The 16,725-nt window shown below is 35.1% G+C and overlaps 1 protein-coding gene and 1 pseudogene across 4 annotated transcripts in view; both read right to left on the bottom strand.

Moving 5' to 3' along the window:
• YTHDC1 (YTH domain containing 1) overlaps window positions 1-9,837 on the bottom strand; it is a 31,873-nt gene extending 22,036 nt beyond the window's left edge. For 3 of the 4 annotated variants that reach the window (XM_011360661.2, XM_011360662.2, XM_011360664.2), the window contains exons 1-2: window positions 9,434-9,836; window positions 333-434 (exon numbers count right to left, since the gene is read on the bottom strand). In XM_011360661.2, the coding sequence (XP_011358963.1) occupies window positions 333-434; window positions 9,434-9,461 (130 nt within the window). In that variant the 5' untranslated portion in view covers window positions 9,462-9,836. Of the gene's footprint in view, window positions 1-332; window positions 435-9,433 lie in introns of all 4 variants that reach the window. The other variant, XM_011360663.2, reaches the window with a different exon arrangement.
• Window positions 9,838-14,591: 4,754 nt separating this feature from the next.
• LOC111740092 lies at window positions 14,592-14,710 on the bottom strand (annotated as a pseudogene).
• Window positions 14,711-16,725: the final 2,015 nt, after the last annotated feature.

Here is a 16,725-nt window from a genome sequence, read left to right as displayed (position 1 = left end):
TGCATTTATTTCATCAAAAACTAACAGACGCTATATATCAGAGGAAAAAAGCCTCGTTTATTTAAAATAGCTTCTAAAATATTTTTACTCCAAAGTTAATCATAAAGAAAACATAGGTTTCAAACCCTGGAATAAATTCATCTATCTGAGTTGTTTCACACATTTGAAAAGTAACAGATTACTCTTATTCATATGGAATTAGGTACTAAAGTTTATGATCGTGCTTTTGGTATCAACTGCCTCAAGAAACAAACGCAAAGGCAAAGTCACTTTCTTAAGAAATTAAATCTCTATACTGTTATTTTAACAAAAATAATAGAAATCTTACATACCCTTTTTCTCATTTTTATCTTGTTCACTCTCTGGATTATACAGTTCATCATCCTGTTCTGGTACTTCTGTCAAAATATCATCTAATACATTAAGTTCTCCATCTGAAAGAAAATTAAAAACAGGGAAAAATCATTGTAATTAAGCATTTATTTTTGGGTACTTATTATGTTGAGGCTGCAAAAGTATAAGAACATAACCCTCAAGCAGCTTTTATTTCAGAATCAAGACATAACGATAATTCCTATAAAACCACACAATGTAAAGGGCATGATATAGAGCTCTGCTCTATAAAGCCAGGATATATCTTATACCCCATAAGATATAAAAGGATATACTGGGGTACAGAGACAAAATGTAAGAACTTCTATTTATCAAGGATTGTGTACTCTCTGTGAGATACTGATCATCAAGACAAAAAGTGGCAGACTCCAGTGTAATCAAGTAATCAAAGTTAACATCATCAACAGAAGTTCAAATCGACATCAGAATAGAACTATTCTGTGATATTCCTATGAAAAATGCAAAATCTGAATCTATACCTGGGGAAATACCAAACAAACCCAAATTAAGGGGCATCCAAAAATATAAATGTCATGAAATCTGGACACTAAGGAGAACACCAGATTAAAGGAGGCTAAAGTGACATGAATAACTGAATACAGCACTTGATCTGAAACATAACTAGGAAAACTAGTGAAATCTAACTGGTCAATATATAATAGTATCAGTGTTAATTTCCTGATTTTGATAGTATGTACTATATAGTTAAGTAAGGATATACATACTAAAGTATGTATAGTTAGGATATACATACTTAAGTATGTATATCCTAATTTTTAGGATATACATACTTAAGTATTTAGGGGCAAAGAAGAATCACACCTTCAAATGACAAATGGTTCAGGATAAAAGTGTGTCTACATGCATCTATCCACATATCTTTACTGAGAGCACATGAGAGAGGGAAAGAGCGAATATGAATGTGAAAGACAAATGTAGTAAAATGTTAACATCTGTGGAATGCAGTTGAAAAGTAAATTCTTTGTACTATTCTTATAGCTATTGTTTGCCTGAAATAATGTCAAGATAAATTTAAAAGAAAAAAATTATTGGTGTGTTACACAATCAAAACTTTTGAGACTGCTAGTATGGACTATAAAATTGTAACTTGTTCAGACAAGGAAACTATTGACTATAATTGACATACTTCAATGATCATGAAAACTTAGAACTGTTTTGTCATCCCATGCTCACCTTCACCCTGTCCAACAGGACAAAATAAATCTTAAACATACAGGTAAATGTTTAGTGCTTTGAACTGAGTTTTTATTAATATGCTAAAGCTAATGGTAAACATTTTCAAAACTAAGTATTCCAGTATCGAAAATGTCTTTCCAAATTTAAGGTGTAGCAAAGAGAAGTATAAAGTCATCAAACTGATGAGATAAAAAGCAAAGCCCATTCAAAGTATAACAAGGGTTATTAACAGGTTAGATGGGATTCAAATTTCCCCAAAAGGTGAGAAATCAATGACTGAAGAGATAAAACCGTTAATGTAGGCATTAGGGAGGATACAGAAAAAGTAACACCTTTCTTGTATTTGGAGTCAGACACAGTTGCTATTTAAAAACATCTAAAAAATTACCATCTAGAATGGCATAGCAATTGATTTCCTTAGATGGTAACAATGTTTATCTGTACTTTATACCCTTTTTCTAAAATGAATATATACTATATGATTTTTTATTTTTGTTTACTTAGTCTTTTAATTGTTATTTAAAATCAAGGTATGCCAACCAAAAAGGTTTCTCTCATCTTCTGGATTAGGTTTTAACTAAGGAGGAAATTCTCTCAAGATCTGAATGGTAGCAAACAATTTCAGACTCTGTATTATAAATAAAAAATAAAAACGTAATTCAATAGAAAAAAGTAAAAGTTTTGCAGATACTTATTTCTTCTTAGGTAAAAGCTCTCTAGTCAGTACAAAAATGGATCTCAACAGATCTTGACAATACATTTGCAGAAAAAGAAAAATTGTAAACTATCACATCAACATAGGAAGTAACTACAGTGCTACACACATCTTTTCATGAAATTAGTTCTTAACTAGAAATATCTACCCAAAAGCTTGAACATTCACATGAAATTACATCTTATATGTGCTAAATTCTAAACAGAATGAAAAAATTGTGCAGTTTAAATCAATTTAAATTTCAGGCATGCCTAAATCATGGTTTCCCTATATTTTTAAAAAAGAGCATTATTGTTTTTAAAAAACTTTTAACAAATAATCATTATTCAAATTCAGAGTTAGTTGCAGTTTTAGAAAACATCTACAAATTTTTAAGACCAACCAATGCTTACTTTTTTTAACACTATCAGTTTCACACATATGTACATATCATATGACATGTATAAGGTATGTTTTCTCATCCATTACTTTACAGATAAACAGAATCTCACAAGTTGACCAAATTTACTTGTCTAGAAACAGATGGATGTGAGTCTAGAGTTCCGGCTTTCTAAATCTGAGGTTAAATTAGATGGGGAACAGTAAAAACACCTTTAAACAAAGTATAAGGAAACAACAAAAATGCAAATTATGAATAGGCAGTATATGTGAGATTAGTTTCAAATAAGTGCACTAGAAGGCTCTGTGTTGCCAACATTACTATATCTTTAATTTAAAATCAACCATAACACCCTCACTTAATGGTCTACACGGTTTTATCTGTATTATAATACATGATACATGACATCGATAATCTAACTATGGTTTTATCACAATATTGGCAAACTAAGACCTTCAGGATAAATTCAACCCACAGCCTGTTTTTGACCCACAAGAAAAAAAAAGGTTTCTGCATTTTTAAGGTTGTGTTTAAAAAAAGAATGACAAAAACCTTAGATGGCCCACATAAAGCCGAAGATATTATTTACTATCTGACCCTTTATAAAAAGTTTACCAACCTTTAATATAAATGACATTTTAAGTTACTTTTTCTCCATCACCAAAAACATTTATTTACTGAAATATGGTACACAGAAAAAGAGATTTGGATTTTAAAAAAATCCAGCTTATCATTTAAAAGCTAGGTATCCTTGAGAAAATCCCAGTCTGAGCTCCAGTTTCTTCACCTCTGATAAGAGACATTTAGAATAAAATATCAGTGTTTGGGAAAGGGAGCAGAAGGGCAATTATTCGAATCCCCTAATGAGTTTTCAACCTATAAGCCTTCTCCTATCTCTATCAAATTCTAATAAACCTTGCCTGCCACAACTATTTGTTAATGACTAGGGTATATAATATACAAAATCTGGTCCAAAACACAAAGCAAAATCTTTTTTAAATAAGACAAATATATACATGTTCTGATTATCAATTGTTGTATGTAACATGCTACCCCAAAACTTGGTGTTTTAAAATAATACAATCATTTATTATTGCTTTGATTCTGGAGTTCAACTAGGTTCTCTCAAATGGCTGCATTTCTAGATGGTGGCTAGGGCCAGAATCATCTGAAGGCTTGCTCATTCACCTGTCTGCTAGGCAGCTAGGCTGGGAAGACTCAAAACAGCTGTGACTTCTAGGGCATTTCTTTCTGCGGTCACTCTTCATCATGACAGCTTCAGAGTAGGCAGACCTCTTACATGGTGGTTTAGGGCTCTAAAGATGTACAGATCTCAAGAGGGAAAGGGCCAGGGGAAACTCAGCAACATCACCACAACATTTTATTCAGAGGCAATCACAAATGTTTACCTAAGGTCCAAAGTGGATAACAGAGACTCCATCTACTGCTGGAAGAAGTACTGAATACTTGGTAAATGATTTCAAAACTACCATCTATTTAGTTTTGTTTAAACTTAAGGATTTTAATTATAAATATATGGTGTATTTTTAAAACCCCAAATCTGGTTTTTAAAAGATGAAAGTTCATAGTATCGGGTTATAAAGCTACCTTAAACTGCTTCTTCTGACCCCTTCTTTCATTGGCTAGAAAAAGTACACTTCGTATATATTTTAATTCATTTTTTTATATTAGAATGAATTAGTCATAAAGATAAGATTATTTTAACATTTTCAGAAGCCACTGCTGTTAAGAGACCCATTATCACTGGCATATCCTTTCTGGAAAGAACTAACTGTGAGATAAAGTAACAGCCACAGTTCTCTAAGGTAACTTTCTTTAAATTACCTTAATAAATGTTTCAAGTCACTGTCCTGAAATTTAACATTATTATTCTGTATAGAAATATGCATATATTCAATTTTTTCATAGTAGTTTGCCAGCAGCAACCCAACCTAAGAATGTTCACGGTTAAATGAACAAAGGTTAGCAAATGCCAGGTTAAGAAGAGTTCTCTGAAAATACAACTTACATACCATAAAAATAATACAGTATTTCTATGGTAAAACACTTCGCATTACATTTTTCTGGTAACTCCACATAAAGAGCTATACAATCTTTTAAAAAATCGTTTTTAAAAACCTCAAAAACTGAGTTTAAGATGCCACAAGGAAATGAAAATGAATTTTTTCACATGTCAGTACAATGAATTAGCTCAAGCAAAACACAAAATGCTTCATTAGTATTTCTATTTATGGCTAAAATTCAAATCCATCCAAAAGTTATACTCTGATAACCTTTAAGACGAATCTAGCTCTTAAACGCTTTGTTTTTGAAAACTAAAGATTAAATGTAAAAATCCAAACATTAATTTTTTAAAGGACTATTTAATCATTAGAGACCCAGATTCTCACCTGAAAACTACCAGCTGAAGCAGTCCTAATAGTCTTCTGTTAAGAAAGAGAGAAGGAAATACAAGCCAAGGTTTTGCATGTGAAAATCTGGGTTTATGCCTGGCAAATCAGTGTATTTACTAATACTGCCTGAACGTGGACCATGCTTGCTCTTTTATTTTTTTTAACCTAATTCACCTATTGCATTAAACAAGTATTTTACCTGACTCTAGTATGCATATAAGCCTGCAACTCCTGAATCACACTGATGTTAAAGAAATGCAAATAAATTGAAGGTTCAGTTCAATAAACACTAAGGCACAGGGACACAAAACTCCAGTTTTAGTATATATACTTTGTGAGAGTAGGAATGCTAAAGCAGACAATCCTACTCAACTCCAGTGGATTAAGTGCCTGAAGAGAATGCAAGCACCATGAAGTCAAATCTTCCAAATTTTCAAAAGGATCCCCAAATTCAGATTTTTATTTGGAACCATCTGACTTCTAAATGTGGCCTCAATTAAAAACACCACAAAGCAGGCTGCTGCTAGCTTGAGGCCACTAAGTGCAGTTATCTGTGAAGGTTTTGCATTCACAATATATGATATATATGGACTTCATTATGATCACTTGTGCAAGCTAGCACGATCTGTTTATCTCAAACTATTAGCAAACTGAATTTTGCAATAAAGGTACAGATTCAGGGGAATAAGAGACAAAACAAGGAAATGAAAAGAATCATTTTTAGAGCCTGTTCAAAAACTGACAGGATGTGACAAGTAGTAACAAAGCTTCTGTTTTCTTGCTTGATTGGGGAGATTTCTGTTTCAGATAAATATGGGAACTTAAAAACCTAACTGGCTTTCGAAGTAGTTTAACCTTTAGAAGGTTATGTCACAAGAATTGCAAAATGAAAGCCAAAGAATAAAGTGACTTGACTAAAATCTTGCAACTCTGAATCCAAATGTAGTGCTCTTTCCACTAAACAAGAATTAAATCTTAATCTGGAAGGTCCTGGCCCAGGAAGGCCACAAACATTACCTCCAGGGAATTCAGTGTAGAAAATTAACCTTTATCTGAGATACGATTTTTTGTAACCCCAGAAGCTTCTGGGTCAGAAGATACAAAGTACTATTTATTTCAGGGTCAAGCATCAGACTAAGTCCCAGAGTTAGTATATAATGAAAACTAGGCTGTTAAATACACTATGCATTTTGTTTTCCAACACAGGGCACCAGAATACATTATACTTTTTAATTTGTTTAATGTAGTTTTAGTTTGGCAATGGAACAAGATTTCCTGGATCCTTGCCAGCTTACATTTTACATTGGACCGGTCTCAGTTACTTTTTTGTTATTCAAAATGAAGTGTAAAGACTAGGATTTCCCACCCTATGCAAATCTCATGCATTCCAAAAAGCATATAACTGAAATCTAAGGAGAGCATTTTTAATTTTTGATGCTATTTCTATTATAGGTAAAATAAATAAGTTGGAATATCAAACAATCTATACTTTATAGAGCCCTAACTAAAGTGGACCTAGAAAGTCAACCTTATCCTAAGGACTTAACTATAGCGAGGACCACAGTTTGTACATACATATGTGTATGTACATATATATGTGTATACATGTACATATATATGTGTATACATAACTGTGAGTACATATTTATATGTACTTGCCTGCGTGTGCACGGTACATATATAATTTGAACTCCGAAACCACTGAACATTGATAGCAAATGTCACATAACTAGTCAGTTATTAATGAATTCCAACCATGGGCTAATGATTTACAACCTTGCTTATCATTTATGCAAGGCACTGAGACACAATTACTACACACCAGGAACCTGGTGAACAAGACATATACTTCTGGCCCTCATGGAGCTTCCAGTTTGGTAATATAAAAAACACATTAATTATGAAAATGGTTATTCATTATCCACATTTTGGACACATTTGACTTTTATAACTATTCCTTGGAGAGAACTTTATAAGAGCTTAGGAAATTAAATTCATACAAGATGTTTATAATATAAATGTTTATTTCTTCATATAGAAAAATGGCATTTAATATTAGTTAACAGCACCAACACTCCAACATCTTCCAAATCTACATTTTGGACGACTAATCCCACAGGAATCAGAGGAAGCTAGCAATCTGACTAGTTATATAGGCTTCAGCTCCTAGGTATGGGTACTATGGAAACTTTATAAAACTTAAACTGTTTATCACACAACTAATGTACAAAGCCCAATAATCGAAGGTCTCTTGACCAAAACTGTTTTAACTGTTCTGTGATTAATAACAAATTTCTGCCATTTAAACTTATTTTATCAAAATCTTACACCATTTACGAAATCATTTAGAAGGGACCTAAGGTTTGTGACATGTCTAAGATTCCTATAGGACTTATCATCATAATTTCCTAATGTTTCACAGAAGATAACTGATGACAATAAGCTTCCCACTTTTGCTTGTTCAAATATGAGAAGAGTCAAGTATTGATTCTAATTCTGGCTATTAGTCTAGCTGTGTGACAATGATCAAGTGAGACACCCTGAGCATTGGTTTCCCTGTATTTGCAACCTGGATCATTCTAGAAATCTTCCCATTCCAAAATTAAACAAGTAATTCCGGTAGGTTTGCATTTGCTAGCCTTCCCAGTCAACTAAAGATAATCTTTGATCTTAACTATAAAGATAAGGACTTAGAAGTTTTAAAATAAAGTTCTATTATGGAAATTAAGTTTTAAAAAATTGCACAAAGGTGAGGCCTGTCAAAAGCTAAACAATTTACTGTAACTATTGCTAAGAGTAGGCATTACTACTTGCCAATTATAAAGTTTATGTATTTAGACTGCATTTTCATCAATAAATCCATTTCCAAAACAAAATATTCAAATCTTCACCCACTTTTTTCCCCTCAACGTACATTACTGTATCTACCACTGACTTAAAACTACATTCATCTGAACAGACAATGAATTCTTGAGAGTACTGAGTTTTACTCATTTTGTATTTGGTTCATTTCACCTACTACAACCACCACGCATTCCCATACACGCAGCTCACAAATTACACTCCGACACAATCAAATGTTGACTGAATTATCAAAATAATCTAGTTTAATAACTGATTTTACTACTAATTAAAAGCCATTTTCTTTATTCACTAACACCATACAATGCTATGTTCTCATGCCTTCTGAATTTCTCAAAAAAGTGGGGATGGCGATTTTTTTAGGATTCATTTAAGGAAGGAAAATTAAACTACTATAACTTAATCATCGAGCTGCTTTATGATAGGAGTAATACGTTAAAGATATTCCACCCACTTTCCTTCCCAAGCTTGTCCCTACCCTTGAGCAGTTTACTGAAGCATGAAGATGGTTCTTTCTCGAATAAAGAAAAATTTTACAGGCACAGGCCTAATGCGACGACTCTAGAGCCCATTTAACAAATTCCCACCCCAAATTAGAAATACAGAAGAGTAGATCTGTGAAATACAGAGCAGCTGCTCTGCCATATTATTATCAACTATAACTTTTCCCAAATTATCATGCTAATCTTAGGTGGTCGTAAAAGAATTTAAGGCAGGATCTAATCGAGACCACTCCCCAGACCTGCACGGACCTAGGATCTACATTAACATCTCTAGGGCCTGGGAGGTCGGTATTTCAAAAGACATTACATTACATTCTGACACCATCAGTTCTTCCTGTACTTCCCTGTATAGTGGCCAGGATATTTTTTCTCAGGCCTAAATCATATAATTACCTTTTCAAACATCATGTTTTCTGCAATAAGTATTCTAGGAACCCAAAGGGCAATTCTTGCCACTCTGCATATTTAACAGGAACGGCCTGGAATTACTTTAAGATATTTCTCGCAAATAAAAATCCACCTATACGATTTTTAAAATATGCTCACTTAATAGACTATGAGCTTTGATCGCACATTAAGTTTTCAAAATATCGCCTAACAGAAAGGGTGGGTCTAGAAATACGCATTGCATCCGCATAATCCTACCAGGAAATAAACCTAAGAACCTAAAACTGAGAAGGCCTTCTTTCAGTCGCGCCCAGGACAGCTAAACGGAAAGTGAAGAGGAGAATTAAGATCAAAAACAAAAAGAAACAAAAAAACAAAAAATGTAGGCGTGATGAAGTGTTAGGTCATTCGGAGACCGAGAACGAAAGGGCAGGCCTGGTCTCTTCCATGACTCTCGGCGGGAGGGACCAGCTCCGCGCGGGGCTGGCTAACCTCCCCAACCCCCACCCCGCAACGAAGAACCGCGGTTTCACCGATCCACTCCCGAGCCCCGCCTCCGCCCCTCACCTTTCTCCGCACTAACCTTTCTCCTCCCGGCTGTCGGCCGCCATTGCTCCTCTCCTGTTTCCGATGCTGCTGCCGCCGCCGCTGCCGCCGCTTCGACGCAACTCGAGCAGGAGCCCCAGCCGCGGCAGCACCAGCACGGGCACGTCCGTCCGTCCGTCCGCCCGCTGGGCTGCGCGCTTCGCACCTTGGCCTCTACCACTCACCTTTCTCGACTCGCCCTTTTCTCCCTGCTTCTTCCCTTTTTCCCTTCCCTCCTCGCACTCCAGCCTCCGGAGGCCTAGGCCCAGCCTTCCCGTTGGGACTTGGGGACGGGAGGGGCTATAGGCAGGACAGGGAAACAGATGGCAACGGCGGGCGGCGCTAAAATGGAGCCTGCTTCCTGCGTGAAACAATCCCGTTCCCGAAATGCCCTGCGCTGTTTACGCTTCTTTCCTCCCTGGTAACGTCACAGTGCGGAGAGAGGCGGAGAAGCGAAACGGGCAAGGGAAACGTGACGTAACGTCAGCACGTCGACCCGCCCCTGCTGCGCGGACGTCTCTGGAATAAGTCTTTCCAGTTAGGGGTTTGTCCGAGTTATTTATGCGCAGTCCGCGGTACTTACTCTGTTTATTTGGTTCCCCTGAACCGTCTGTTGGCGGACCATCCAGCCTCAGGGCAAAGATTCTTCCTGTGGCGGGAGTCCTGATTGAGTTCTGGGTATCGGAGACTTATTTAGGACAAGTCTAGGCTGGTCCTTTTGCTGCCACCACTTTCTTGGCTATGGGTATCAGGAGTGCTTTCTTAGTTGGTGTCCCAGGGTTACTCAGAGGCAGCTCAGGATGCAAAGAACTCACTTGTCACAAAAGCTTGCTAGTTTTGTTTTTAATTGAGGAAAGGAATTGTGTTTTAATGTAGCTGCGTATTTCATGTAAAAATAAATTTGATTTAAACATTTATTGAGGCTCTCATTTATTAAACAGACTATTGAGAAATTGAAACTACAGAAGTGACCAAAAATTACTTAACCACATAATACGGTAAAAACTGCAAAGAAACTTTAAATTCATTGACCAAAGGAATGGAAATGTAATTTTGTTTCACTGCTCCATAACTGAGTTTACAAAGGAAAGATGATTTGAAGGGAAAAAAAGATAACATTGTTACATAAAAACAAACAAATGGAGTGTTCAGAGAAAGACAGTCTAGAGTGTCTTTGTCCTTGACGGCCATTGTAACAAACCAAAATGAAGGCCATGGAAAGATTTTAAGCAGTTGAAAAGCAGGAATAGAGATTCGTTTAGAGCCAACTGGAGGGTTTGCAGGAAAAAGAACAACAATTCGGTACAGAACCCAGCTATGTTTCAGTTGCTTAGGCATCAAGGATAAACAGGACACTGATTCTGCCTTTTTTAAGAAATTTTTGGTATAGTATAAGGAAGAGATAAATTAACAGGAATTATGTAAGAATAATAGCTAGAAATGGTGTGTTATTTACTGTGTGCCAGATACTGTTCTGAGCACTTGACCTATACAATCTGATTTCATCTTCCAAAAACCCAAATTATATTACTAGCTTTACTTTACATAAAGGGAACACAAGATATGAAATTAAGTGTGCAAGGTCAGAAGTAGTAGTAAGTAACATGGCTCAAATCCAGGCAATTTGGCTCCAGCCCCCACATACTTAATAGTACTCACTGCTTCATGTAGAGTAAGCTCAGGATGTTATTAGAAACCTTAGGAACATGTCACTCAGACTGGGGAAGTGCTACAGAATAGAGTCAAGGAAAGCTTTCTGGAGAAGGGAAAGTCTAGCTGAGAACTAAAGGGCTTATTAGCTTAGGTGAATGGGAGAAAGGGTGTGTGTGGTGGGCAAGGTGGTTTTCATATAAGAAAGATCCTGTGTGGCGGTGACAAATTTGCCCATAGTTTAATTCAGGCTGATACTCAATAGTTAGACAAGAAGAGACTGATCAGTAAAAGTATTATATAATGTTCTACTCATTTATAATTCAGTCAATCAGTATTTATTAAATTTCTATTCAGTCCCAAATATTGTTAAAGTCTCTGGGGTTGAAAAAGGTTTTGTGTGTGTGTGTGTGGGTGTGGGTGTGGGTGTGTGTAATCCGGTTTCGCTCTTCAAGGAGTTTGAGTTTACCTTCTAGTTAGGGAGATAAGTCATAAGTAAACAAATTAAAATCATGACAAATTCTATGAAAGAAATAGGAGGCTCTTTATTGTGGGGTTGGGAGTGCTTCTTATGTCTAAAAACTAGTGAAGTCTCTCTGATGAGGTGAGGTTGAGACTGATACCTATTAAAAGGTGAAGGTAAGAGTCATTCTGACAGAGAATAGCATATACAAAGGCTCTGAAGGAAAGAGGCCTTGGTATGGTGAAAGTTCTAAGGAGAATATCGATGAGCTGGAGCCCAGAAAATGAGTGAGAGGGTGAGTACCTGAGATAATGTTTGAGGGACCCAGCCTAAAACAAAAGCAGTACAAGATCTACAGAAAGACAGGATTCCGAGATTGAGCCCACTACAAAGTGGGAATGGAAAACATCTTGGGCTTTTCACAGATCCACACCTGTAAAATGTAAAACCAAGCCTACAAAGGTTCAAAGTGACCAGCACTTCTCAGAGGAAGACAATAAAAGCTAGAGTCTCTGAAATATATTTTCACAACATTCAATATTAATCAGACCAGTGTCAGGTCACATAGCAGTTTGCAAACTAGTTCTTGCCGACCTAAGATTTTCCTTGAACTAGCAGTGTTTATTTGTTTTTATTGCAGTGTAATGCCCTTAATCAGGGCATGCCCTTTGCATTGAGATTTGACCTTCACCACCCCTCTCAATTACCTTACCCCTAGACAACATTACTGATTGAAGTATATATACCAAGCGTGTGAATTCAGGAAAAAAAAAAAAATAAGTAGTTGGATTCTGTTGCTCTGGGAAGGTTATTTAGAGTGTGAAGCAAAACTTAGTCCAGAGTCTTAAAGAATGTCATCGTGGGGAATATAAATGTACAATATGGTTCTAGAACATCTTGTTATACCAGAAAGCAGTGATCAGAGAATGCTAGAGTTCTATCAAAATGACTCAGAGTTACTTACTAAAGTGGCTGCCATTGGCCAAATATGAAATATTTTGAGCTTCTGTAAAGGTAAAACTGCATTGGATAGAACTGTGAGATAATAAATTTCTATTATTTTAAGCCACCCAGTTTTTGGTACTTTGCTATAGAAGCCCTAAGAAATTAATACTATGTCTCTTATTTAGACACCAATTTGAATACATAAACACACAGACATATTCATACACATATCAATATCAGCAAGCTTTGAACAATGAGTAAATGGTGATTTTAAAAGAATTGTTCTGAATTCTTTTAGTTGTAATTAGTTATATTTAAAAAAAGAATGTTTATAATTTCATGATACTAAAATATTTGTTGATGAAATGATACAGAATCTGGGATTTCAATATATACTATTAGAGGGCAGTGGGATATGAGTGAGGGTTATACATAAAATAAGCCTTGCCCATGAGTTGAAACTGGGTGATACACATATAAATAGACATACTCTCCTCTCTGCTTTTTTTTTAATATTTAAGACTTTTTAAAATGATTTTAGTTGAATTGTACACCTGAAACTTACTGGATTTCGTTAACCAATGCCAACACAATAAAAATAAATTAAAAAAAAAAAAAAGCAGAATGAGAGAAACTAGCCAAGAAAATTGAGGAGATATCAAAATGACATTTTTCTTATTCCATATTTATCCTACCAGTACTAAGAAGTAATTAAAAATAAGCTTTAATGTAAATATAATCCTATATTTAATCTTTGTTATTAAAATAACGTTATGTAAAAAAAAGAGCACAGCTATTTAAAAATGTGCTTTTTTATGTTAATAAAAAGGGAAAGTTGAAGTTATAAGGGACTGAATTCTAGATTTGTTGAACATTGCTTTATTCAAGTAAATGATTGAGTATGATAAAGAGCACAGATTTGCAGTCACAATGAGCCAGCCAGTATAAATTCTGGCTCTACCACTCACTAGCATGAGACCTTAGAGAAATTAACCTTTAATCTTTAGTGTCTTTATAAATGAAAATTTAGAAATTAAATTCAAAGTGTTGCTATAATGTTTAGAAGAATTAGCAAAAACTAGCTGAGTGTTCGATAAGCTGGAGTTTCTATCATTTTTATTATTTCTGTAGTTCAGGAAAGATAGATTGTTCTACTAATTATTGTTGGTGAAATTAACCAGAAAGTATAGTACTAAATGACTCTAAATAGATTTTTGGCGTATTTATGGATGCAGATAATGTCCTGAGTAAAGATGGGGAAACGAAAAAAGTACAGCCAAAAATTATTTTTAAACCTCAGGGATCATCACAATATTTTAAAAATACAACACAGCTTCTGAAGGGGAAATTTCTTTTTAAACTGAAGGTGATGAATTATGAATTGAGATAAACAATTTAAGTGTCAATAAAAAGTGCCCGGAGGCATCCATGTACAGAGAAGTTCCATGAAAGAAAAGATTATCATATTTCAGCTACTATTAGGTTGATATCAGAACAAACAAAGCTAGAGAAAGAGCAGTGATAGAGAACTTTGGAAATCTAGCCCTTCTAAGGGGAGACCTAATCAATACCTCATAATGCCCCTAATGTCCAGCTGACGCACCAGAAAAGTCCACACCGTAAGAATAAGAATAAAGTCTAATCACAACCTACACAAAGACTAAAACCAGCAAAATCCACAGGGAAAACAAAATTCCAAAGTCTTGCATGTTAAGGTTAAGAAACAACTTGAGCTTTTCACAAATCTACACTACAAAGCATAAATGTCCAATCTACACAAGTTCAAGGTGATCAGCCTTCATACGACTGCAGCCCTAATCAACATCTGACTGCAATCTCATGAGCCAGAACTGCCTCACTAAGTGATTCTGAAATTCCTGACCCACAGAAACTGTGAGAGGTAATAGATACTTAAAGTTGTTTTTGAGTCACTAAACTTTGGGGGTGTTTTGTTACACAGCAATAGATAATAAATATATAACGTCATATGTAAAAATCAATTGTACTTTGTTTTGTTTTTAGGCAAGGCAACCCTTGGTTGACCTCAAAGATTATAAGGACGTTGTCAGCTTACAATCCGTTACTTTTTTCCTTGTTACACCAACAGCACCTGGTTTTCATAGGTAGTCTCCCATCCAAGTACTAACCAGGCCCAACCCTGCTTAGCTTCCGAGACCAGACAGGATAGGGCTTGTTCAGGGTAGCATGACTGTAGACCAATTGTACTTCTAAATATAGCAACAACATTTAAAAACATTTACAATATAGCATTAAAAACAAAATACTTAAGAATACTGAAAACTACAAAACAATGTTGAGAAAAATCAAAGAAGACCTAAATAGACACTCATCGTGCTTTGAGGACTCAATATTAATGTCAATTCTCCCTAAACTGATCTACAGATTCAAAGCAATTCCAATTAAAATCGCAATGGGTTTTATTATAGAAATTGATGAAATGAATTTAAATTTGTGGGGAAATGAAAAGGACCTTGGATAGTCAAAACAATTTTGGAAAACAAGAATAATTTTGGAGTACTAGCACTATCTGATTTCAAGACTTATTATAAAGTTATAGTAAACAAGACAGTGTTGTACTTAGTAAAGTAAGACAAATAAATAAATAAATAGAGTGTGACACATTTATACTCAGGCATGAAAGATAACATTAATTGCATAGATAATTTGCGTTATATTCACAAGCAGTATGTACTACAGCATTAAAAATGAACTAAAGCTACCTGTATCAACATGGTTTAGAATACATAATGTTAAGTGAAAAAAGAGCTTTCAGATTTTCAGACTGTTATGTATGGTATGATGCTATTATTTAAATACTAAAAACACATAAAATGTATTACTTTATAGATACAGAAATCGTGTACTAAAAATACAAATTACATTATAGACGAGAAATTATCTTTGAAACAGTGTTTACTTCTGGGAAGGGAGGAAGTAATAGACTTAGAATACAAAGAGGACTTCAACTTTCATCAGATATGCTGTTTTTATTTAAAGACAAAAAAGACCTGAAACACATGGCAAAGTAATAATATTAGGGAGTATATGAGGATTACTTTACTGTCTTCAGTGTCTTTGAAATTATTTTTAAAGTTGTACATGAAAAATATTAGTCTAATTTCAAAGTAAAACTCTTTATTGTATAATGCAATTGTATTTAAAATAGTTGGTCAAACCAGTAAAGAAATTGACCCTCCCATAATCTTTGTCTCTTGGCCTTCCCCACATAAGGTATTCTTTCTGCTTATTCTAAAGATCTTGATTTAGACTTAAGAGAATTTCCTGACCTAGTATGTGTGGGTGAGAGGAGAACACAAGATAGGACTATGTTATCTTTTATTAAGATGCTTATCTGGACCTCCAGATACATAAAGCCTAGCTTGCTGCAGAGGAGAGATTATTGCATGATGTGACTGCTGTCTGTCCCATGAGCTGGACCCAGATCTGAACAGAAGTTGCTTCCCACAAACCACCTTTAAAGACTGTCTGATCATAATTGATGTTCATTCTGACATAAATCAGCACCTGGACCCTGGCTCCAGCCTTTGTTCTGACCTGGTAAAGCATGTAATTTCCCATACCTGGTAACATTCTAGTACTAAATACTAGTACCTATGGCGATTCCCTTTTTTTTTTTTTTCCCTATATAATTTTTTGGCACCTGTAAAGTGACAGGGAGTACATCCACCTTGTCTTGTGGCCACCTTGTCTTGTATGTAACTTTCCCTTAATAAATGCTGCTAATTTCCAGAATTGAGTGGCCTGCTTCTTTCTTCAGTCTTTCCATGCTCTTCACTGACAGAGGTAGATTTTTAGTCTTGAGGCTTTTCCCTGGGTCTGTGTGTATTAACACCTGCCTTCACATTCCAGCCTCCCTTCTATTTATTGCTTGCCTGAGTTCCACTGTAAGTTAATGTGTAAGTTAAAGTGGTTGGATCTGATTTGCTATTCTTGACGCTGTATTCTTTCCCATCTTTCCCATCTTTTTTGTAAAATAATACACAACGTGGTCTACCAGAATAACAGAAAATAATATTATCAGGAGAGGCACAAACTTTAAGCTACACATTGAATAAGTTCTGGGAATCTAATTTACAGCATGGTGACTATAGTTCATAGTACTGTATTACATATTTGAAATTTGCTGAGAGTAAATCTTTTTGTTGTTCTTTACTTTTTTGTTTTTTAATTTTTTTGTTTTTTTGAGAGTA

This window comes from Pteropus vampyrus, unplaced genomic scaffold (genome assembly GCF_000151845.1).
Source record: "Pteropus vampyrus isolate Shadow unplaced genomic scaffold, Pvam_2.0 Scaffold57, whole genome shotgun sequence".
In the NCBI taxonomy this organism is placed as follows: domain Eukaryota; kingdom Metazoa; phylum Chordata; class Mammalia; order Chiroptera; family Pteropodidae; genus Pteropus; species Pteropus vampyrus.
This window is presented reverse-complemented; position numbering and strand designations above follow the sequence as displayed.